The sequence below is a fragment of the Haliotis cracherodii genome, unplaced genomic scaffold (assembly GCF_022045235.1).
Source record: "Haliotis cracherodii isolate W230 unplaced genomic scaffold, xgHalCrac1.p SCAF_5, whole genome shotgun sequence".
Lineage (NCBI taxonomy): Eukaryota > Metazoa > Mollusca > Gastropoda > Lepetellida > Haliotidae > Haliotis > Haliotis cracherodii.
This window is the reverse complement of record NW_027266308.1, coordinates 42,532,940-42,559,342: the sequence shown is the minus strand read 5'-3', so window position 1 is coordinate 42,559,342 and position 26,403 is coordinate 42,532,940. Positions and strand designations below refer to the sequence as shown.

Below are 26,403 nucleotides of genomic sequence, written 5' to 3'. Positions count from 1 at the left end.
TTTCTGTCTAATCCGAACTGCTGCCTAAACCGGACTTAAATCCTGGCCCCACACAAGTTAGGTTTAGACAGATTCCACAGTAATAATAGTTGAGTTAGCAGATAACACTATTTCAGAAATACACATTACTCCTTGGGGGGAGTAATTAGAGTAATCGTCAATGAGAAGAAATGTTAACGAGTATCGATATGAAAATAGTGTCATCGATAATATCTGACATAAACTATTGTGACAACATAAAGTTTAGATTTACCAAACCAGACTTGTTTTTGTCATTAATGTCATTTGCTGATTATGGGAAGTAACAGTTTTTGTTATTTCTCAAATGTCCACAAAACAATTCCTGCATAAATGTGACACTGCTCACCTGAGTGAAGTGAATTTTGTTGATTTCTTTCCAAATTTTATTTGGGTATTTGCTCAAAGTTACTTCTCCGATATTTATCGATAATTGATCGATATTTATTCAAGATTATCAATCTTTATGATCTGTATTGATAGCCAGCCCTAGGTAGTAGGATTTTCAGGTGGGTAAGGATTCGTGGGGTGGGTCGGTTTCCATCTTAGTTGTATGGTGAACCCTAAAACCGAAATAGTAATAAATGTTATAGACAAGAATGGTATATGTTATTCATGGTCTTGGCATCCTGTATTCACAGTCCTATGCATCCCCTGACCAACTTCTGGACCAGTCTGTACGTAATCTCTATTTGTGTCCCCGTATAACACCAGATGTTTGCATGACAGTCTATATTGTCTTGTGTTATTACAGGAAACAGCACCACAGATAGAATATAATAACTATTCTTGAAAACATTTTATTTCATCTAAGTTTACTTCTCGGTCCTCTAACAACAAATCTATCTCATTGTGTATGTTTTTCAATTTTCTAAGCACCCTAGGTGCTTACGTACGATGAATACGGTTTATCTACACCCTCTAATAAAATGTCACACAGATATTGATGGATAGTATTAATTTACTTCTTGCTGCCGCCCTTTCTTTAGCTTCAAATTACAATCAGGACAACAAGTTGAATTATATACTCTCATACTGAACATGTTTTGGTACACATCCATCACAGAGAGCTTGCAGTGAGTGAGTATGGTTTTATGCCTCTTTTAGCATTATTCCAGCAATATCACAGTTGGGGGCTTCACATTGTACACATGTGGAGAATCAACCCGGATCTTTGGCGTGACGAGCGAACGCTTTAACCACTAGACTACCCCACTGCCCCCAGAGAGATTACAACTGATTCTACAGTATGCTACACTTTGTTAACTTCCAACACCATTCTCTTAAAAAAAAAAACCATCAGAAAATAAAAAAATAAATTCAAATTTAGCCCAGGAATGAAGAGAATTTACAAGATTTAAGTTTTGTGAAATTAAACTCTTTATTCTGTTAAACATTCTTATTAAAATACCTTTACTTAATCCATGTAACTAAGTTATTCAAAGCATGAAGTAGGCATGTTTATTTTAAAGACAGCATCTATTCTAAAGCTGTACAAAACTGCTGGGAGGTGCTGGAGACACCTAGCTCCAGAATTAGATCCTCCAATATTTATAGCTGCATGTTCTCTTGAAACTATAGCTGTTTAAGTGGGCACTGCACAACTGTTGTTCGACATAGTTCTCCTCCAGGTGCTGTAATTCATAAGGAAATGCTGTCTACATTCCCACAATGCCACGGTCTATTTTCTACAAGGTGCATGGTCCTTCCATCAGACTCATCCCATTTCAATCACCATTATTACCGCCATGCCTTCCTTCCATGCATTCCTACAAATGCATTCCTATTCCCTACTCAAACCAAAAATACATCTCATTCATTTGATGCAGTGAGCAGAGTTTGCTCTTCATATAGGCCCTTCCAGGTCTTGTAAAACAGTGACAATGAACATGATGAATGGCCTACCATATTTTTTTATTTAAGGATATAAATTGAGATTTACAAATTTGATTTTGAAAGTACGCTTCTTTCTCAATACCTACATGATTAAATTTGTGTTTCAAGGCTTGATTCAAGAGTTAAACCAAAACATACTCCTCCAACCAACAGTTTTTTTAAACAATATCCAGAAGTTGTGTGTTTATGCAATACAGAGACTGTCCTTGACATGTACCATACACGCTCTAATCAGCCCTCAGGCAATCATTCATTTTGTTTTTCTGCTTCTAAGCATCTTACCCATACTTAGATAGTAATTCAAGCCTGAAGGGGTTACAAAAAAGTATCCCCGTGTTCAATTTTAATCATGCTTATTAGGGCTGGGACGGGTAACTCGGTCACTCGGGTCGGGTGGGTACTGATTAGGAACTGGGTACCCACAGGACTACCTGGGCCCATGGTTAGTCAAGTGATATATTGTTTCATTACAAAAATTCACTATATAATTACATGGTTACACAACAATTTTAAGTCTCTAATGTTCGCATTTCTTCATGACTGTGAACACATTCCTCCTGACTTATATATATGGTTGAACAAAGCTAAAACTTCAGTGTATGCATGACCACATTGTTTAATATGTCTATCTAATTACATTCTGCCAGTGCTAGTTTCAAACTATTCCCAATTGGACATTTTGTACCTATCTCTTGACACCAACAGCAGGTACCCAGGTAGGGTCGCTTAATGAGGTGTGGGTACCCGGGTAGTAAATTCAGACTCTTCCCAGCCCTAATGCTTATGCCAAACATCTATTTTTGAAAAATATGAAAAAAAAGAAAGATTTTATTCATTATATTTATTATGTTACAATACTGTCCTCTGTGTGTCACACTACTGTCCTCCATCTCACAATACTGTCCTCAGCGTCTCACAATACTGTCCTCTGTCCTAATACTCTTCATAATACTGATAACTAGCATGAATAATTTCTCATTATACCTAACAAGTCTACAACTCTAGACTGTCATGAATCTTCAACCACTGGTGACCCAAATTATGTTTCATTAATTGTTCACATTTTTTATGACATGAAACATTTACGAAATTCCCATGTCTATCAAATGATTTCAAAGTTCCAGGTTTATTTGATGTCCTTTAAAGCTCAAACGAAAGTACGACTACCATGTATTTTTTCTGAAAAACAAATCCCATATCAAACAGAAATGATGGGGACTGGTGTTAACAGGAGCTGTAACAAAACTCCCTATTTACCGTTCTTATCTCAATATACCCTGGAAACTTCAACTCCGATGACTTGAATCAAACACACATCCAAGATGTTCATGGCATTCCATCCAGGAAATAAATGCATGGCTGCACCCTACAAAAACATGTTACAATGCTAAATATACTTGAAATTACCCTCCCTCTCTTCAGGATTAAAGAGCATATTTTCAAAGCGCTTCTTTTCATGGAAAGTAAAACTTTCACCTAAAACTATTATTGTAGTGAAAAAGCAAACATTTGTAGGTTTCCACTGTGATAACACATGAACACATTCCACAAATAATCCTACTTTTTCTCGGGAACAATCTTAACATTTCAGCCAAACTTCTCCAAGCCATCTTGCCTTTCTATCCCTCCTGCCCGGGCGGAGACATTCTCTGCATGTCTTCGCCATATGGTGGAGGGTATTTTTTATAATAGATACACCACAGGGAAACTTAATGACATGAAAAAGTCAAGATTAGGCTAAACTTAGCTGCCTACTCAATAGCTTCCATGTCAAGCATAAACACACTGCAGTGCCTTGTGATTGGCTCTACAGTGCTGAGTGCTTCCAAACTGCTTTGTGCTTAAGCAGCCGCAGACAGAAAGTCGTAGTGAGTGTATTTAACATGTGTTTGTTTGTTGCATAATGCCACACTCAGCAATAGTCTAGCTATATGACACTGTTCTGTAAATAATAGAGTCTGGATCAGACAATCCAGTGATTGATATTGAGCCTGAACACAGATCTAGCCTTGCCCCAAGTCTGTACTGAATGATAAGTCCATGGATGTGCAGTAATTCTATCCTAATTTTAGGCAAGTCTAGACAAGTGGACCTGTGAAGATCCGGGGTAGAATAGGTCTTCAACCCATGCTTGCCGTAAAAGGTGACTATGCTTGTCGTAAGAGGCGACAAACGGGATCGGGTGGTCAGGCTCGCTGACATGCTTGATGCATGTCATCGTGTCCCAGTAGTGTGGATCGATGCTTGTGATATCAATCACTGGATTGTCTGGTCCAGACACGATTATTTATAGACCGCCAATGTATAGCTTGAATATTTTTTAGAGCGGCGTTAAACAACAAATAAACAAACAAATCCAATTGTATTGTACATACAATATGAGACCGACCACATCATAAAAACTGGAACAACAATACCGGTACAAGGACGTGTAACGTGTGAGAGGCAGATTTCTGCTTTTTTGTACAAAATTGTTTGTTTGTTGTTTAACGCCAGAGTTAGCACCATGTAAGCCATATCATGGCTGATGTAAATAATTAAATCTGGACTAGACAGCCAGTGATTGAAATTATGAGCAAACAACAACATCGTCATCATATCCCAACTGCATGGATCGATGCTCATGATGTCAATCACTGGATTGATTATTTACAGACCACCATCATATAACTATAAAGCATATTAGTCCAGACTAGTGTACACACACAGACACAGACACAGACACAGACACAGACACAGACACAGACACGATTCCCATTCTTGGTGCTACGTTGCAAGACTCTTGAACAATATTATGGAAGAAGGTGCAAGATGGGTGTGGGAGTTTGTATGTATATCAACAGCATACAGCGGAGATGACACAAGACGGACATGGAAGCGCAGGGATGGCACATCACGGATGTGGAAGCGCAGGGATGGCACATCACGGATGTAGAAGCGCAGGGATGGCACATCACGGATGTGGAAGCGCAGGGATGGCACATCACAGGTGTGGAAGCGCAGGGATGGCACATCACGGATGTGGAAGCGCAGGGATGGCACATCACGGATGTGGAAGCGCAGGGATGGCACATCACGGATGTGGAAGCGCAGGGATGGCACATCACGGATGTGGAAGCGCCGTGATGGCACATCACGGATGTGGAAGCGCAGGGATGGCACATCATGGATGTGGAAGCGGGTGGTGCAGGAAGCTCCTCCAAACAGACGGAGATCACTCACCGATTGTGAGGTGCACATTTCACGCTTTTATCATCACCACAATTACCCAATGCATCTTCCTCCACCACCATGTTTTATGGCATCTGTACAGCTGTAGGACTAGGGTCTCTTGCTTCAACTCTCACTGGTTCTACATGTGAAGCAAGAATCGTCCCAATGTGCAATCTGGCAATACTGATTACTCTAAACTGTTAAAATGTGCAAGTGTCATGTTCTGATTATCTTCATAATCTAATTCATAGTTTGAACAGAGCTGACATCTTTTCAATTTTGAATCTGACATTTTTTTTAAGTATTGGTTAAAGAAATGCCAGGAATCATTTAAACTGCATGATATATGGTTGGGAAACTGTCAAAATCAAGAATATCAAGGCCACGTGAGGTGAAATGGGGTTTAACGTCACATTCAAGATAAGTGAACTTCTATAGTGACGCGGGTGCGTGTGTGCGTGCGTGCGTGCGTGCAAGGCCACGTGAGGTGAAATGGGGTTTAACGTCACATTCAAGATAAGTGAACTTCTATAGTGACATGGGTGCGTGCGTGCATGCGTGCGTGCGTGCGTGCATGCATGCGTGTGTGCTCATATTAACATGATTAATGCTGGTTTTATAGTGCCAGTTACTGAGATAAAATTGCCACAGTTTAACATGGATACCTCACTCAGACACAGAATACTGACTCCTAGCCAACCAATCTTTGCCAGGCAGGGCAACAATAAGTACCATCTTTTAATGTCTTTTGGTATGATGCAGCCGGGATCAAAGCACTGACATCTGCTCCCCGCGCAGACTCTTTATCCACTAGACTACAGAAGAGGACATCAATGCAGTGCAACATTACATGGCATCCCTCCAAAATCTTTACGTGCCATGTTGAAAATCCTAATGTTATAAAACCATGCCATGCAAACCTTGTTTTGTTCGTTGAACCTAATTTGTTTTAATCAGTTTCACTGCTTCCCTGCACCAGGTGAGTGTCACACCAGCTATTTCCATTCGCCATTAATCAAATTAATCAAAAGATCACCAGAGCAGTCAAAGGAATGATGAGTGGTAAATTGTGTTGTACAGTTAATTAGCCTGTCAAGATCTACTGATGAAGGGTCAGAATAATTCATATTATCAATATTAACTGAATCTTGTAGGCGGTCAGTGTAGAGATAATGACCATTGGGCAGGTGATGATGACCAAGGAGTGTCGGTCAGGGGGGAAAGGACAGCTGTCGGCTGAGTGTACACAAAGGCCTAAAGCACCATCTTGCCATGGGGACTAACCTTCGGTAGAATGGCAGGACTTTAACGTTTGATTTCACCTTTTCACACCAGGTAAATACAGACAGTATCACCCCTGACACCAGACCAATACTGACAGTATCCACCCTGACACTAGACCAATACTTTCAGTATCCATCTTGACACCAGACCAATATTGTCAGTATCCACCTTGACACCAACCAATACTGACAGTATCCACCTTGACACCAGACCAATACTGTCAGTATCCACCTTGACACCAGACCAATACTATCAGTATCCACCTTGACACCAGACCAATACTGACAGTATCCACCTTGATGCCAGACCAATACTATCAGTATCCACCTTGACACCAGACCAATACTGACAGTATCCTATTTCACACCAGACCAATACTGTCAGTATCCACCTTGACACCAGACCAATACTGTCAGTATCCACCCTGACACCAGACCAATACTATCAGTATCCACCTTGATACCAGACCAATACTGACATCCTATTTCACACCAGACCAATACTATCAGTATCCACCTTGACACCAGACCCATACTGTCAGTATCCACCCTGACACTAGACCAGTACGAACATTAATTCTGATATTGCCAGTTCTGGTCGTTCCTGATGAGCACACTGATTTCCCCTGTACTTCCATTACAATACAGACATTTAACGTCCCAATTCAGAGTGTTCGTGAACCCCGCGAATGCCACCAAGCAGTGACTACAAACCACATGGACTGCCCTCTGTCACATGATGGATCACCCCACGGAGAAATGACTGATCTGCCACACTACAGACAAACGAGGGCCACTGCAAACCTGCCACAGAAAAGAAATCCTCAAATACCAGTCTGTTTTAATATCTATTTTCGCAGATAAAAAAAAATGAAAGCATGTTCTGTCACCAGTGGGAGATCAATCCCTATACAATACACATTCTCCTTTCTTTTTGTTTGTTTTTCTACAAATAACAACACAACTGTTCCGAAATGTGAACAGCTGAGTGTCAAATATAATACAGCTTATCATGGGTGGCTGAGAACAGCTTCATCACACCAATCAAAAGTTCCACAGCTATTCCATGACACTGAGTGATAGGGACAATAACACAAGCTAAATATACCACATATCATCATGTACCATCACTATCTACGTCCGTCTATTGGACGACTTCAGAAAGTAACGGAAAATATTGATCTCTTTCGTATATGGTTCAATCAGTTCATGTCATATTACTCTAGTTAATCTGTCACGGCATTACAGATTTACAACAGTAGTATGAAAGAATAGGGCAGTCCTTGACGTCTTTGGAGTAGCATCGGGTAGCCTAGTGGTTAAAGCGTTCGCTCGTCACGCCGAAGACCCAGGTTCGATTCCCGACATGGGTACAATGTGTGAAGCCCATTTCTGGTGTCCCCCGCCGTGATATTGCTGGAATATTGCTAAAAGCGGCGTAAAACCATACTCACTCACTCACTTTGGAGTAGCAAATAACAAGAGACTGTAAGCAATCAGTTTCTCACATCTCCAATTTGAACAACCAAATTTAAAAGCAGAAGAAAATGCCAATATATAAATGTTGACAATAAATATATTTCATATTACTCTTACAGGCTTGCTTACAATTTGTCATTTTTGCAAAATTTTGAAAAATCAGTCATGCAATTTCACAACTTGCAAATTTATAAAAGAAGAAAAAACAAACTGATTTGCTAGTAATTAAAAACATCCTTAACTTTATAAGATTTTTTGAAGGTTTAACAAAATCTTAAGGGGTAAAAAGTGCCCAATCATATATTGTCCCTTTCCATTCACAAGAACATTTTGTTTGTCACTGTTGTTCAATTGCTGTTCATTATAGGCGATATTTCCCTTTATCTGACTCTGATATTTCGCTAATATGTCCTTTGTTAAGTGTTAACATTGCTTATGAAACATAAACTCCCCCCAAATGTCCAAACTTGTCAACAAAACCCATCCTCCATCAGTCCCAACTAAGCAATATTCCAGCCATATGACGGAGGTCTGTAAATAATCGAGTCTGGACCAGACAATCCAGCGATTTATATCATGGGCATTGATCCACACAATTGAGTTTGAGTTTTCCTTGAAGCTTTGGCATCAGACATTTATCAGACAGTCTGTTGTACTTACTCCTACCTGTCAGACCGCCTCTGTGGTTTAGTTCGATCTCCGGCCGCGTCATACCAAAAGAAGTTAAAAGATGGTACTTGTTGTTACCCTGTCTGGCGCTCGGCATTAAGGGGCTAAAACAAGGACTGGTCGCCTCGGAGTCAGTATACTGTGTCTGAGTGGGATATCCATGTTAAACTGCGGCATAGTGTCTCAGTAAGCTAGCACTATAAATAGGCATCAGTCCGGAGTAGTACAAGCAGCCGGACAAACACACACACATACATGCACGTCGCTATATAAGTGCAATAATCTTGGACGAGACGATAAACCCCATTTCACCTCACCTCACCTCCTACCTGTTTGATCAGACAGTCACTGTTTATTCCCTACACATCAGCCTGCCAGCCTCACAGCCTCACAGCCTTCATGAAGTCATAACCCAACTCACATGTTGGGCTGATCATATTTACTTGCTGGAGGGTCACAAATTGACTGTAACTCCCACACTTTAACATAGACTTACGACAATCGTAGCACTACGATCGCCTTGTGGGCCCCATTCCACAAAGGGATCATATCGCTAAGACGATCGTAGCTCCCATACTTTAACAGAATTATGACTGTCGTAGCTCTGCAATCATTTTGTGGAATGGTAAGTGATAACAGGAGCAAGGTCATATGGTGTTTTTAAAGTTGTTAATTCAGGAATTAGTGTTTTAAAATAGGGCCTGGTGAAAAGTTGCCACGTCCCCGTAATGGCGAGACGATCGTAACTCCCATACTTTAACATAGACTTACAACAGCCACAGTGCTACGATCGCCTTGTGGAAAAGAGCACAGGGTCCCATTTCACAAAGCTATCTTAGCGCTAAGATGATCGTAACTCCCATACTTTAACATAAGCTTACGACAGTCAAGGCGCTATGGTCACTCTGAGGAATGGGACCCTGGACTGGTGCTTTAACTTAAACGGCTGCCAGTCTGTATGACCTGCAGTTAGAGGTCATGGGAAATAATGAGAGAGAAGGAAAGCTGGCCACAAGCCACACTCACTCACTCACTCACTCACTCACTCACTGCAAGCATGTGAGATTGCCCCAATCAGCCAATCACCACACAGAGGTGATACAGAAACCCCACACAAACTGAGTAACCAACTAACAAGTCCTTAATACTGCTTGCTATCTGCTAGAATACAGCGATAACCATAATCTATAATCTGACGCCAAGATGCCACATTGATGTGTCATCTCTGTCCTTTGTAAACCCATCATCAAGATATCTTTTTCAAGCATCACAGACCAAAAAACTCTACCGAAGACATTTCATTACTTTGCCGATACAACTTGGTCAATCCACAAGAAATTCACATCTCTATTCATGAAGAGTTCATTAATCATTTATCATCAACCTTGACCAAGTCACAGCAACTTTCACTTCTATGCACCAGCATCAAACACCTTATCCATAACAGCCAATCAAACACTTGAAATATACACAGTGTCACAGTTGTCTATTTCCTATTGCAGAGAGGGGCATCTGCTCATGACATTGTTATGCACGGCATGAAGAAATCAATATCATCGTTATTCCATCTTGGCACCCAAGTATTCGCGAAACAAACATCCCACGCGAAATAAGATCAAAGACAGAATATATTTGTCGGGGACATATGAATGATAGGTGTTTATTAATCTGAAAGGATCGTTCCAGTTTCGGAGCACTGCAATGTACCAATATCCCACTATTCCTCAAGGCGATATTGGACAGGCCAACTTCGTCAAACTCTAAAGTAGATTGTAAATGCTTTCTAAATCCTGGCTCAGGTTTTACGCTGCTAGGCTATGTACATCAGTGGAGGTGGTGGTTAGGGAGACATGATATTGTCATTACAAGCTGGGGTTGTCAATATCCATGATCGGCATGGCACAACTGACACACTGGGATATTTACAACTGGCTGTCACATCCTCATTCCTTAATTGTCAGCTGGGATTCAGAATCAAAAGAATGGATAGTTAGAGAGTGGCCGAGTTGGCGAGTAGGTGAGTGGTTTCATGCAGCTTTTAGCAATATTTTAGCAATATTCCAGCAATATCATGGCAGGGGACACCAGAAATAGGCTTCACACATTATACCCATGAGGGGAATAGAACTCAGGGTTTCGGTGTGACAAGCGATGCTATAAATACTAGGCTACCCCACTGCCCTTCTGGGTGAGTGAGTGGGTGGGTGAGTGAGTGGGTGAGTGAGTGGGTGGGTGAGTGGGTGAGTGAGTGAGTGAGTGGGTGAGTGAGTGGGTGGGTGAGTGAGTGAGTGGGTGGGTGGGTGAGTGAGTGAGTGGGTGAGTGAGTGAGTGAGTGGGTGGGTGGGTGGGTGAGTGAGTGAGTGGGTGGGTGGGTGGGTGGGTGAGTGAGTGGGTGAGTGAGTGGGTGGGTGGGTGGGTGAGTGAGTGAGTGGGTAAGTGAGTGGGTGGGTGAGTGAGTGGGTGGGTGAGTGGGTGAGTGGGTGGGTGGGTGGGTGGGTGAGTGAGTGGGTGGGTGAGTGGGTGAGTGGGTGGGTGGGTGAGTGAGTGGGTGGGTGAGTGAGTGGGTGGGTGAGTGAGTGGGTGAGTGAGTGGGTGGGTGAGTGAGTGGGTGGGTGGGTGGGTGAGTGGGTGGGTGGGTGAGTGAGTGAGTGAGTGAGTGAGTGAGTGAGTGGGTGGGTGAGTGAGTGGGTGGGTGGGTGAGTGAGTGGGTGGGTGGGTGAGTGAGTGGGTGGGTGGGTGGGTGAGTGAGTGGGTGGTTGAGTGAGTGAGTGGGTGGGTGGGTGAGTGAGTGAGTGGGTGGGTGAGTGAGTGGGTGGGTGGGTGAGTGGGTGGGTGGGTGAGTGAGTGGGTGGGTGAGTGAGTGAGTGAGTGGGTGGGTGAGTGAGTGGGTGGGTGGGTGAGTGAGTGGGTGGGTGAGTGAGTGGGTGGGTGGGTGAGTGAGAGAGTGGGTGGGTGAGTGAGTGGGTTGGTGAGTGGGTGAGTGGGTGAGTGGATGGGTGAGTGAGTGGGTGGGTGAGTGAGTGGGTGGGTGGGTGGGTGGGTGAGAGAGTGAGAGACTGAGCCAGCGAGCGAGTGGGGTTTACAACAATTACCATCTCTAAACATCTTTTGGTATGACATAGCCGGGGATCGAACATCGAAACATACACTCTCCAGGCGGATGGTCTACCACTAGACTACAGAGGCGGTCGGTAAACGCTTTGACCACGAGGCTACCTCACACAGGTATAAATATATCTATAAGGAAGAAACATGAAATGGCATGAACAACTGTTTTAAAATTCCTTTTAAACAAATCTTTCTCTTTATCTTCAAAGTCACATCCATCTTCAAAAAGGAACTTGATCATGTTGTAGCTGACAATCAGTGGAATTTCATTTTGATTACCACTACCATATCCTTAGGCCATGATAAATTAATTATTAGCTTTTCAACAAAATTGTTCAAGATATCTGGCATGTTAACTCTCATGCATGTTAACTTGGTGAGACTTATATTCCGTAATCGACGTAATAAGCACCCAGGGCGCTCACAAAATTAGAAATAGGGGGCTCTTATTAGAATATCATTTTGGTGAAAAAAACAGAGTTGAAAGATACCTTTCGTGGTTTATGCTGACAGCCTGAAATGTTTATGTACGACAGATATATTTTTCTGGAATTGAATTGCCCATAATTAAGGGTGCATATAACACACGGGTGCATATTGTACGCAAATTAATAAGTCTTGTGAACATTGATCAATCGGAAGGAATGCTAATTGGGATTGTTCACTCGCCAATATATTATCAAATACTGCCGTGGGCGCTTATTAGAGCAGGGCACTTATTACGTCGAATACGGTAATACATATTGCTGTTCTATCAAGTAAACACAAGCTCCACATGCAGCAATAGTCTGTCTTCCAGACCTAAGGGAATAACTTGTATAATAAATAAATGAATGAATGAATGAATGAATGAATGAATGAATGAATGAATGAATGAATGAATGAATGAATGAATGAATAAATAAATAAATAAATAAAAAAATAAAAAATAAAAAAATAAATAAATATTGGATAACCTCAGTTCTAGAAATTAAGAATTGTTCTGGTCTTCATTTGGACTTATATTGTATTTTGTAGATATACACTTTAAAACACACTAACTTTATTTCTGGGACTAAATGTCAGTCTAATGAAGATATTTACTTTGTTTGTAGCTACTTGGGTATAATGAGATGAAGCTTGGTGTCTGGTAGTGAGATGGGTGGGGTGAAAAAATAATAATTAATTGTATATGGCCATAAATATATATATATATATATATATATATATATATATATATATATATATATATATATATATATATATATATATATATATATATTATATATATCATAAAAACGTAATATACACTTGTTCTTTCAAAAGCATCTACAGCAAATATACTACTGAAAAAGGTCCTTAACTTCTTTTGAGTAGTATATCCAAATACCGAACTGTTTGTTTGCCTTCCTTCGAGTCGCCCCTAAGAGCCAAATCCACCTTTCAACAGCACTGGCAGCAGTCATACTGCTACATACAGGCTACCAATATGTATTTACAAATCACATGACTGACGTCCCAACAAGCTCATGACGACATGGGGAGTCTGTGGACTCGTTGTACAACCGCAGTAACAAATTAACAATGTCTGTGATAGATGGCTCCTAACTGAGTTCTGCTCCGGTGTTCTATAGAATGGAGTAATTCATTGTGCTGTACTCTGGGCAAAAGGTTATTGGTTCTCAACTTTTCATAAAACTAAAGACGTCATTGTATACTATTCAAAAGAAGTCAAAGAACACTTGATTCTTTCACTTAACTATAGTTAATATGTCAGAACACCTGATTCTTTCACATTACTATAGTTAATATGTCAGAACACCTGATTCTTCACATTACTATAGTTTATATGTCAGAACACCTGATTCTTTCACATTACTATAGTTAATATGTCAGAACACCTGATTCTTCACATTACTATAGTTAATATGTCAGAACACCTGATTCTTCACATTACTATAGTTTATATGTCAGAACACCTGATTCTTTCACATTACTATAGTTAATATGTCAGAACACCTGATTCTTCACATTACTATAGTTTATATGTCAGAACACCTGATTCTTTCACATTACTATAGTTAATATGTCAGAACACCTGATTCTTTCACATTACTATAGTTAATATGTCAGAACACCTGATTCTTTCACATTACTATAGTTAATATGTCAGAACACCTGATTCTTCACATTACTATAGTTAATATGTCAGAACACCTGATTCTTTCACATTACTATAGTTAATATGTCAGAACACCTGATTCTTTCACATTACTATAGTTAATATGTCAGAACACCTGATTCTTCACATTACTATAGTTTATATGTCAGAACACCTGATTCTTTCACATTACTATAGTTAATATGTCAGAACACCTGATTCTTCACATTACTATAGTTAATATGTCAGAACACCTGATTCTTTCACATTTCTATAGTTAATATGTCAGAACACCTGATTCTTCACATTACTATAGTTAATATGTCAGAACACCTGATTCTTTCACTTTACTATAGTTAATATGTCAGAACACCTGATTCTTCACATTACTATAGTTAATATGTCAGAACACCTGATTCTTTCACATTACTATAGTTAATATGTCAGAACACCTGATTCTTTCACATTACTATAGTTAATATGTCAGAACACCTGATTCTTCACATTACTATAGTTTATATGTCAGAACACCTGATTCTTTCACATTACTATAGTTAATATGTCAGAACACCTGATTCTTTCACATTACTATAGTTTATATGTCAGAACACCTGATTCTTTCACATTTCTATAGTTAATATGTCAGAACACCTGATTCTTCACATTACTATAGTTAATATGTCAGAACACCTGATTCTTTCACATTACTATAGTTAATATGTCAGAACACCTGATTCTTTCACATTACTATAGTTAATCTGTCAATGATTAACTATAGTTAACTATAGTAATATGAAAGAACTGGGTGTTCTTTTACTTCTTTTAAGTTATATCTTGATATTGACGTAGGCAAATTCTTTAAGCGTGTTAAGTTGATCTTGTGATACAATTATTTTTGTTGTATGATCATCAATACTTAATGAAAAATTCACTGCCACAGAAATGTGTATTTCATTAAGATTACCATGGTAACAATGTATTTTATTAAGATTACCATGGCAACAATGTATTTTATTAAGATTACCATGATAACAATGGACTATGTCAATTCTAAACATATAATGGAGGACCCTAGTTCAAATTTAGCATTAAAATGATTAATTGCAGGTATACACAGGTACCTTTTATCTATAAACATGGTGTCCAGAGTAACAGGGTAACCCTGGTAATTAAAGGGACATTACCACATTTTGTATTTCAGATCAATTCTCTCGGAATGGTCCAGATTGATCGGGTCTCACTGTAAACCGCTCCAACTGTGTACGTTCCTTGTCTCATGCCCTTAATCATTTGATATATTTATAAACACCCTTCATTCTTAGCGCTGGAGTGGAACAAAATCCCCGGTTTGACATTTTAGTTAAGTTTCAAGAGAAATAGATCCCAGTTAAACATGGAGAGACTTCCAACACACCAATTTAAATACGCAATTGCCAAGAACCACCATGCCTTGTACATGTGATGACAGTATGTCAGTTCTGCATTAGACCTCTGAGATTCAGGCAACAAAACATTTTCACACTACCTGCCCACACCGATTATAAAAGAGATAACCAAGATCCACCATGCCTGTTAAAGAGTTTACACCTTCCTTAATTGCACTGGATGCTCGAGTGAGAGAGGGACTAGGGCGTCTGCATGGAATATCTTCTGTGTGTACGCCTGACCGACCAACATTCCAGCACTGAGGGCCAAGGGACATGTAGACATCTTGTCAGACACCATTCCAATGTGGGTATTGAACCAGCTTGTTCCACGACAAGTTAACACTTTCACCACTTGACTACTCTGCACTGCATCAGGGAATGCAGGCGTCGGTAAGCATGTGACATGTTTCTAACAACTGCATAACTTTGTGTTTAATATTGCTCGTAAAGCACCATAAACATGTTTATATGAGACCAAGTAGTATTTATGATGACCATGTTGACAGCAGGTGGGAATTTTATACAATATTCAGGCAACACTGATCACCTGAGATGTTATTGAAGATCACAATTTTCCTGAAAGTGTTGGAATTTTCTTAGAATCTCATATGAGTGAGTTAATATTTAACGTCACCTCAGCAATATTTCAGCCATATTGTGACAGAATCTCATATGACAATATTGACATATGCAAGAAAACTTACCCTGTTGGTATTAAAACATAACATGTTGACCATCTTGCATAGACACATTCAGAACCTACTTTCACGTTTCCATTCTACTAAGTTATTTCAATCTTCTGCTTAATTATATCAAAGGGATTCTTATACACCAGTTTCAGTTCATAACATTAGGTTTCCCACCTGCTACATTAGAGATCAAATAATCACTACAATCAATGAATTATCAAAGTTTATATTAATATCATGTGGGAATTCCACTCAGAGGGTAGAATCAAACACAATCTAATATGCAACAAATAATAACGCCATCAGAATACATTGTGGAAACATGCCACGAGGAGTTATCTCCCCTTTGTCCCATTAATCCATAAACTTTCGAAAGTCATAAATTTTCAAAGCGATGTTCTGAATCATTTTCAGTGACATTAACAAACTTACCTGGTGTCCAAGATTTTCTCGTATCCGAGTTGCTTGTTGCTGAAAACGGAGCAAGGACCCTTCTAAAAGTTGACATCGTGACTGCCAATTAGAGTTTTCACTGCTGGTAGATCCTGAGTGGGGACTCTCCGAGTCTGGACAAACTGACTCAGGACTAATAGACTCAAGGACAACAGAATCAGGACTGGCAACCTCAGACTTGGGCGAGCAGACGGACTCCGGCCGGACAGACTGTGTGCAGACGCCACTTTCTTCACTCTCCATCCCACAGTAAAGGGACCGGTGTAGCTACAGTCTCAGCTGCAAGTAGAAAACACACATCTTCTGCCACTACATTATAAATGATAGCAGATCAACAGTTGGCTAGCTTCCCTCCCTGCCAGCTAGCTACTAGCGTACAAGCAAGTACGCTTCATGAGACTGCTTCACTGTCCATCAATGGGTAAAAATCAATGACTCCTCAAATTGTAGGAGTTATGACAAGCCCAGTATCATCATCTATATCTGAGGCCAGGCGTAACTCCGAGTAGAGAGATTTGATTTGGGTGTGATGACTTAAGGTCCATAGTTAATCCCTGGGTAATATGGCAGTCAACAAAGTCTTACCATGTTTATCAAGACTATAGTAAAATATGTGCAAGAAACAAGTGTTGTTCATGAATAGTATTCAGGATGATATTCTATCATATGGTGCTAAAATCAGTTCTGTGTTGGTATGTTAGTGACAAATTTCTAAACGAGGATCTGAACTAAAGGATATCAAATATGACAGAAATTAGAATGGACAAACCATGATTAACTAACAATTTTAGAAAAACGAAAAAATATTTATACAAGAGACAATAAAAGGGACTAAATTCTTTCCATAATCGTCAAAAATCTCTATGAATTATTTGTCTGATTCTGACTATTATAATCTTACACATGTGTTCATGCATCACAATCAAACAGTCATTGGTTTTTCTCCTTGTGATGGTTAATATGTAATGGAGAGAAAGATGTGGCAGATACTTAAAATCAAGATTACTGTTAAAATAAACTTGATAACTTGGTCCTTTCAAAGTATGTCAAAATGTATTACCATACAGTGTGAGCAATGTTCAAGAAACTGAAACATCCCCCCAAAAAAATAACATGTCCAGTTCCTGTCAGTCATGGACACAAGTAAGACCTAAATCCTATTGTGTCTGTGTCTTAATCATGTAGACTGCCTTCAATGTTTACAGGATAACATAGCTGTAACAGTACAGAAGTAATTGAATTATTTCATTTCAATTCAAAGAACCAGTTTCTCAAGACCATGCCACTTCTTATCTCTCCCCACACAGGATACAACACAAAATTGACTAAAGTACACCCCTGACGTAGACTGCCGACAATCCTGTTGATTTCCAGATAGCCTAACCTCAAAAGAATTTCTTTTCTAGCAGAGACAGAAACACAAGATTATTAAGTTGTAAGTGAGTAACGTTGGACAGTGAAAAGTACCTGCAGTGAACGTGAAAAGAACTGATAAGAAAGATGTCAATTACAGGTCATGCATCATCGTCAATTACACAAAAACTACATCACTAAAGAAAAAAACTCAAGCACCCATCAACACTGCACAAAACCACTTCTACAAGCACCACTCTGTTTCAACAAGCTAGTATGGGTCCAGTCAGGCCACACGCATAATTCACGGCCCGGAGGGCCTAATTACAAGCAATCCTAACCACGAAAGCCATTTGTGGATTATCCGAGACTAATTTGCATCACCTAGTATAAGAATGCGACCAAATACCGACACCGATCCAGATCGAACATGCTCCGGCTGACAAAACGCAGGCAGACTCCTTTGCCAATTTCATGGAGGTCGGTCAATGAATGTGTTCTTTTACCTTACAATAGATCAACTCTCGTATCCGTGGCTTTCGTCCCCTTATGCCTTCGTTTGACATATATAGCTAGAAATCCATAAGCTTGTCAGATCACACATACAGAAGAAAATGCAAGCACAGCAAAACTGGGAAAGCCTACATAGATTTGACTGTTTGGATGCAGTGTCACAGATACGAAGATGAACAAACTCAACTCAGGAACATGCTATATATTTCATAGAAATAAAAGCACTCTTGAACATTTTCCCAAATTCCAGATTACATGTGTATTGTAGGATCTGCTATAAGTCTAATCCTGTATAATATAGGACTGGATGAGCTGTCTGTGGGTAATGCTCAATATATCATATGTACATAGCAATTTCCTGTAGTATTGAATTATGGACCAGATATTAGGCAGACAGGTGATCCGACAGCTGTGGGCAGGGATATGTATGATGGATGGATTTGGATGGGAAGTCAAACTTTGGAGAGCTTAAAGATAAGAAAGCTACTTGCTGTAAGAGTAAGATAAACAAGGCCTGTCCTTAGTCCATGTGATTTATCAAATATTGTCTAAACATTAAAATCGAAATATGTCGTAAAGGTTTTTAACGCATACTTCAACACGTGTCATTTATCAAATGCTGCGTAAACATGTTAAACATGAAACGTTAAACATTGATGTATACATCAGACTTACATTATGTCAACATAGAAACGGAAGATTGATGAGGTTTCCTCCATGAATGACTATTTGTTTTAGATGGGTTCATTTACTTTACAAAGTTGCCAATCTCTAACATGCCATATCTAAACCAGACTGTGTAAAAAGACAATCAGACATCTTTTTAGGACTACAGGGATAGTCAAGTGGATGCATGTTCCCAGTTTCCTGGCAAGTTAAATTCAGAATTTCCTCAATGTAATAAACCCCCAAATTCAAAATTCTTAGCATGATTCAAAAGAGAATTCATGCTTCTAGTTGCTCATAATAAAGAATTGACCGGAAATCCATGGATTTATGCAAGGTATGCACACCGGGTTTAACATTTATAACTCCATAAACAGAAAACAAAGTACATTTTTAAAAATACATATGTCATCAAATACAGCTTCACGGGCTGATTTTTTAATCAACAAAAATATATATATGAAGACAAAAATAATAAATCTGTGACATCATTCAGCACAATTATACAACATGATACCCACCCATTTTATTATCAGCCCATCAGGAAACAGCAATCAAATGGCACAGAATCATTTGCAATATATTTATTATCTAACTTATCTAAGTTTTGTCACAATGAAAGGTAAGATTACCTGAATTACAAGTCTCATTCTCCTAGTTAGCTTAATGATGTTACAAGAAATCCCAGCCAAACAGGAGCCTGAGTCAAACAGGCAATTTTCTTTGCAGAGTTGTGTCCCTTATTAATGCCATGATACTATGCTCCTGATTTTGAATGCAAGGATAACCCTGATTATAATCATTGGTTTGTCAACTCCAAAGTAATAAACATGTAAGGCTAGCATCATTCCCTGGCTCTCATCAAACACTAACTTGATTAAGTTGACATGCAGTGATCATGATGATATTACTGAAATACTGTTCAAAACACAACTCACATCCTCAAGCCCAATTTCAATTTTGTGTGACCTCTGGTGACCTTCGCTTTTGATTGATCTTAACTCAATTTTTTTAATTTATGAAATAAATGATGAGTGGGAGTTGTTTATCATACAATTTAACACTGCATGGAGAATAAACCATCAGGTTGCTGAAATATTGCTGAGTGCAGTGTTAAACACTTACTTGATAAACGTATCAGTATCTGTTCTGAAATTATCTCTACATAAATGCTTTGGTCAATCTTCTTTAACATGTTCACAAGCATTTTTAGTGCATAGTTCATCAAGTGTGACCATGACCTTGAGTGAGTGAGTGAGTGAGTGAGTGAGTGAGTGAGTGAGTGAGTGAGTGAGTTTGGTTTAACGCCGCTTTTAGCAATATTCCAGCAATATCACAGCGGGGGACACCAGAAATGGGCTTCACACATTGTACCCATGTCAGGAATCGAACCCGAGTGTTCGGCGTGACGAGCAAATGCTTTAACCACCATGCTACCAGACCGCCCCCCATGACCTTGAATCCCAGCCAATCACTATTCTATTTGCTAAGACAGGTGCTACTGCAGAGATGGAAAACCAGATAGTTCAGTATGAAAGGAGGCACAGTCACTTTCCCCGAAAGATCTTGTCAGTGACCTTGACCTTTAATGGAGGTCATTCAAAACTTCACCACTTCAATTCTAAGCATGCTAAGTCTCCAGCGTTCCTGGGATAGTTTTCCTCAGTTGGTTCTGGAGAAAGGTTTACCTCAACGATTTCTTAATCCATGAACATGGGGCATCTTACTCTGAACATGCAAGCAGATCTGAAGCGATCAATTTGGGACAAAAGGTTCAACTCTCTGATACCATGCTGTACAAGACATTCAATTTTCAACAAGGAAGTACAGTTTTTTTCTTTACGGGGAAAGATCAGGAAAGAAATCTGAGATTGCAAGTGACGTGCCCGTATCATGGAATTGGTGCCATGAAGGTGCAAAAAGCTTGTCTATTTCCTCACTGGGTGATCAGCTGATTGGCACATCACTGCTTGTCCATGTTAACATCAGTGTTGGGTTTCACGCTGTCACTAATGAAATCTGTCACTGGCTGACACAATCCCTGATGTGTCTCATCTTGTCACTTTGTTGTTTTTTCTCTTGGGATTAAAGATGTAAACCTTTTTGCCAATTTTCTCATATCTTCATTGCTGAGACATGTACACAACATTGGTAACAATGCTTGTCAAATTTGGTGGATGGTGTCAGTGTTCATGATAACTAAGTGATAAAACTGTTAAGTGTAAATATCACATACTGACATCAATACATCTATCTTATAATAACCACAATAGCTGTCTATCTCAGTATTGAGCCCTTTGGCTCTACATGTGCTTAGTCCAAACACTGATGCTTTTAAACTACACAAAACAACAGCCCTGGTTTAGCATTTTGAAGCACAGCTCACTGGAATTGTTAGATGTTTAAAACAAAATAGATACATTTTGAAAACAAAAATTTAAATTGTGCTATGTCGCAGAAAAGATGATATTTTATGAGATCAATGCTGGAGTGTTTGTTTGTTGTTAAACGCTCCCCTCAACAATATTCCAGCTATATGACGGTGGTCTGTAAATAATCCAGTCTGGACAAGACAATCCAGTGATTGACATCATGAGCATTGATCCATGCAAATGGGATACAATGACATGCATTGACTAAGTCAGCGAGCCCGGCCACCCGATCCCATTAGTCGCCTCTCACGACAAGCATCTATGCTGGATTGACCTAAACCTGCTAAAGAGAAACACAGAAAGTTATCATCACAGGTTATATATATCTGTGGTATTGTCAGGGAAAAAAGAATCTTGAGGGATTTTCCCTATCATATATATAATATAATGGGTAGGTCTCTCAGCAGAATAAAGCCAAGGGTAGAAAATGGTAGCTGTTGGGGTAACTTATGGATAAATAAGCAAATATGAAAGGTCATGTAGGTACTACTTTCAGTGTGTTTACAAACAAACATTGCCCTTGTCTATCAGCGACCGAGTTAAAATGGACCATCAGGGATCTAGACTAATTACTGGGATAATTGTCATCATTTCAAAACGACATTCTACATGGTCTAAGGTACCAGGAATCAGCGTCTAACAGTAGCATAAATGGGGCCTTTCACAAGTTAAAGCAACATTGGAGACATAATTTACGAAACAATGTATAGAGGACACTACGGGATCAGTGTCCATATCTGTGCTTGTAGACCACCGGCGCTTGGGGTCTCTTCCCGAATATGTAACAGTTGGACTTGGCCGAAATATGTCTGAATTGTTACCTTGTTTCACTTTGTCACTGTGTGGGACATCTGACTGCATTTCATAATGTTCTGACAGCCCAGGCTGGCTCTAAAGAAATGTTACGTCATAGGCTTCAGTAACTTCCCTTTGATAAGGGACAATTACTTTAGTGGGTGGACAGATAGATTCCGCAAAAAGCGATCAAATAAATATCCGGTCCTGGGAATAAACACTATGTATTTAGCTCATCAGAGCTCACTAAATACAATGTTTATTCCTAATACAGGATATGTACCATATCCCCAAACACATTCGCATGATAACATCCATATTTGGGGCCTAGACAAGTATCCTAGGTGTGTTTATTACTGATTTTGAAACCAAATGCCATGTCACTGAAAATCCCCCCCAAAATACCCTCATATTTTTTGACATGGCATAGTGCTGACTTTAGTACATCTCGCAAGTCAAACATGTTGGCATTTCTTTAACTGTCTGGAAGTTTTAAACTTGTCGGCTCCAAATCAATTTCTGGGCAAAGATTATTCAGTAACATCTGAAAATCTGAAAACACATAATGTATATCTCCTAACTGATACATCTCATCGAGGTATTGGAATGGCCTCATTTCCAGCCTCATTCGTCTACATCATACAGTAAATCTTAAAATGGTCCGGAATATCAAGAATAAGCTCAGGCCATCAAGATCTGAAGTCAGAGGTCTATGCATATTGTTTTGTGTCAGTGTATATTGTAACTTTATGAAGATAGGAAGTGACAACAATTGATTGAGGCGCTCATAAAATGTTCAGTTGTAGTAGTGACCTTGATTTGGAGTGAGCTCCCTTGGTTATTTCTAGTCCAAACTTCATCCAAGCACTTGTCACCTTGTCACGCATATAGAGGAAAACTATGTTCTTTAAGATGGTTCGAGGCAGCATATTCAAGTAGGCTAACTACCCATATATAAGTGCACAACAAGAGGATTTTAGGCCTTCCTTCGATGACATGACATGTATCTTATCTACTTGCCCAGTGTGTCCTGGATACCTATCGGAAAACACTGACGCCTCTGCCTGCTTTCAACACTGTTTCCTGGATTCGAAATCTGTTAGGTTTTCATGAAAGAATATCATAATCATATACTGCTCTACCTATGATAGGGATATTTGTATCTTTCCCAGTCTCATTTAAAACAGATCTTAGTTCTCTCAACCACTAAACAAAGAACTGAGGACATCCCATTACGTCCCACATCAGCACAACCTTTCATCCGACCAATCAGAGCGTCGCTTACCAGATCCTGAAAGTGACAGTCGGAATGTGTTTTCTAATCATGCAACCTCGAACCTTTCCATGATACCCAAAACTGGTTTTCATATATCAAGTGTATATGTAAATAGAATAACATATCTGATTATCCCCATCAAAAGTTGACAAGTATATATGAAACAAATGTGACTACTATTATGTAACTTTTTAAAACTCTAACAAAACACTGAATCAATTGTGGTAACAATAATTTGTAATTCCTTTTTGCCTACAGGACAAATTCTGACAATACAATGTTTTCACAAGGAGAATGGTTCTTACAAAATAATTGAAGCCTATTTTAAAAAATAAAAATACCGGGTTTGACAACTATGATGACAGGAAGCACATCACAGTAAGGAATTAGAAATACTGTGAAATGACAAATAATGAGCAAATGACAAGTACAAAAAGGACAATATCGTGATCGCCAATCTGTACCTTTTTGTTATCAATGTCACTGATCAAAGCATTGTATCAAACCCAGCTACAGGGAAAGTAACAACGCATTACATTCTCACACGAAAATCAATAACGCAAGGGAAAAATGCTTCTTTCGATAATTACATTCGTGTAGTAATGACTTCCAAAGATGTAGTTTTGTAATAAGTCCAAAAAATATTCTGTGATAGTTTTTCTTCATATTTTTTTTAACAAATTAATACATCACTGCTTTGAACATAGTTGTAGTACACAAAAAATCTTTTCGACTATTGGATTTGTCCTTAGGCAAAGAAAACTTTCTTGCAATCAATATTGTTGATAATGATAAGAAAATAGAAATTTCATAGGATTACTTAGGTTAGCAGACAAAACATTACATTGTGGAAGAAACTAGTTACTTTATGTTGTTTTGTGTCCATCACAATAACTTGGATTGACACGCTTCAAGACAATTGAAATATAAACTGACACTGAGTATATATGTTGCACAGAGCAGTGAGATTGTCTACAAGAACAGAGAAACATGGATCAGTGTACCGAGAGGCAAGCTGCTGGAAGTAGTCACACTTCATAAACACCTGAATCTGTCACATGCTGGTACATCCTCATGCAGTAAATATGGACACTGATCATCTGAGTTACATCATATGTCAGTAGAGGACTGTACAGGGTTTTGTGAGTGAGTGAGTGAGTGAGTGAGTGAGTGAGTGAGTGTGAGTGAGTGAGTGAGTGAGTGAGTGAGTGAGTGAGTGAGTGAGTGAGTGAGTGAGTGAGTGAGTTTATAGTATTCCAGTTATATGATGGCGTTTTGTAAATAATGGAGTCTGGACCAGAAAATCCAGTGATCGGCGTCATGAGCATCGATCTACGCAGTTGGATTACGATGACATTCATCAACCAAGTCAGCGAGCCTGACCACCCGTTCCTGTCAGTCGCCTTTTACGGCAAGCATGCGTTGCTGGTGGAGACCAGTTCAAACTGGGATCTTCAAGGGTACATTAGAGTGAGTGAGTGAGTGTGTGACTGAGTGGGTAGGGTTTAACGCTGCTTTGAACAGTATTACAGTTATATCATGGCATGTCAGCTTAATGTGGGAGGAAAGCCCTAACTTGTGCAGGTCACAGACATTAACATTTTGGTGAAATCCACAAGCATCCTTATTGTGCTGACAAACCTAGAAACATAATCTAAATCTGACTTATGCAACACTCCCTTCCACCACTGTCCCATACAACATCTATGTACATCAGTCTGTATCTGACTTATACAACGCTCCCTTCCCACACTGTCCCATATAACATCTGCACACATAAGTCTGTATCTGACTTATACAACATCCCCTTCCCACACTGTCCCATACAACATCTGCACACATCAGTCTGTATCTGACTTATACAACACCCCCTTTCCAAACTGTCCCATACAACATCTGCACACATCAGTCTGTATCTGACTTATACAACACCCCCTTCCCACACTGTCCCATACAACATCTGCTCACATCAGTCTGTATCTGACTTATACAACACCCCCTTCCCACACTGTCCCATACAACATCTGCACACATCAGTCTGTATCTGACTTATACAACACCCCCTTTCCAAACTGTCCCATACAACATCTGCACACATCAGTCTGTATCTGACTTATACAACACCCCCTTCCCACACTGTCCCATACAACATCTGCTCACATCAGTCTGTATCTGACTTATACAACACCCCCTTCCCACACTGTCCCATACAACATCTGCACACATCAGCCTCCATCAACGCTTCAAGTAGCCATGTCTTCACCTCCATGGCTCTCCAACAAATCTGCCAGCAAGTGTCAATAAGGCAACTACTGTCTTCTCCTTCCCAGTACAACAACACCCTGGATTAAACAAAACAAAGGGGGTGAGACTACAGGGAGCTTGGTTGTTTTGTCAGAGGCAAGACTCCAGGAGAGCAGCATTAGGAGGAATGGCCAAGAATAACGGATTCAATGCAAGATTTATCTGGTTGTTTAGTCAAGCGCCACAACTGATGTTGTCTTCAGTTGCAACAACATCTTCAACAGCAATGCAGCCGCTAAGCTGCTCCTCCATACTTGTTTTAGTTGTGATACAAATTCCAGGAAGGATTGTGGAACGTTATAGGTGTTTCTTGTTTAGACCTACATCTTGTTAACAGTGAATAAGTGATCTGCTTAACATTCCATACATACAGGCACATGACTGGAATCGGAAAATGTATAAAAGCGGACATTTCTTCACTTACCATGCTCACATAACGTTAGGGTTAGCCAACTGAATGAATGACCCCCTGTACGACCATATATTCCAGTAAAAATTGTACCCAAAATGAATCTACTGGGCAACATTGGTCTGTTTAAATTTTCAAAAGATCTTTATGTTATTATATGCTTGGCTTATTGGGCTAGAAGAATTTGTACCTGACTGGTTTGGACTTAAGACAGACTTTTCAAGTTGCAGACTGGTATTCACAAAAGTCCTCGTTTAGGAATCTTTGTCATGACAATGTT

The 26,403-nt window shown here is 39.6% G+C and overlaps 1 protein-coding gene across 1 annotated transcript in view; it reads right to left on the bottom strand.

Annotated features, from left to right (window-relative positions):
• The window catches only part of LOC139444206 (pleckstrin homology domain-containing family H member 2-like), a 194,169-nt gene that overhangs the window by 147,853 nt on the left and 19,913 nt on the right, over positions 1–26,403 (bottom strand). Inside the window, exon 2 of the mRNA XM_071225117.1 lies at positions 16,355–16,654. Within this exon, the coding sequence (XP_071081218.1) occupies positions 16,355–16,618 (264 nt within the window). The 5' untranslated portion in view covers positions 16,619–16,654. The remainder of the gene's footprint in view (positions 1–16,354; positions 16,655–26,403) is intronic.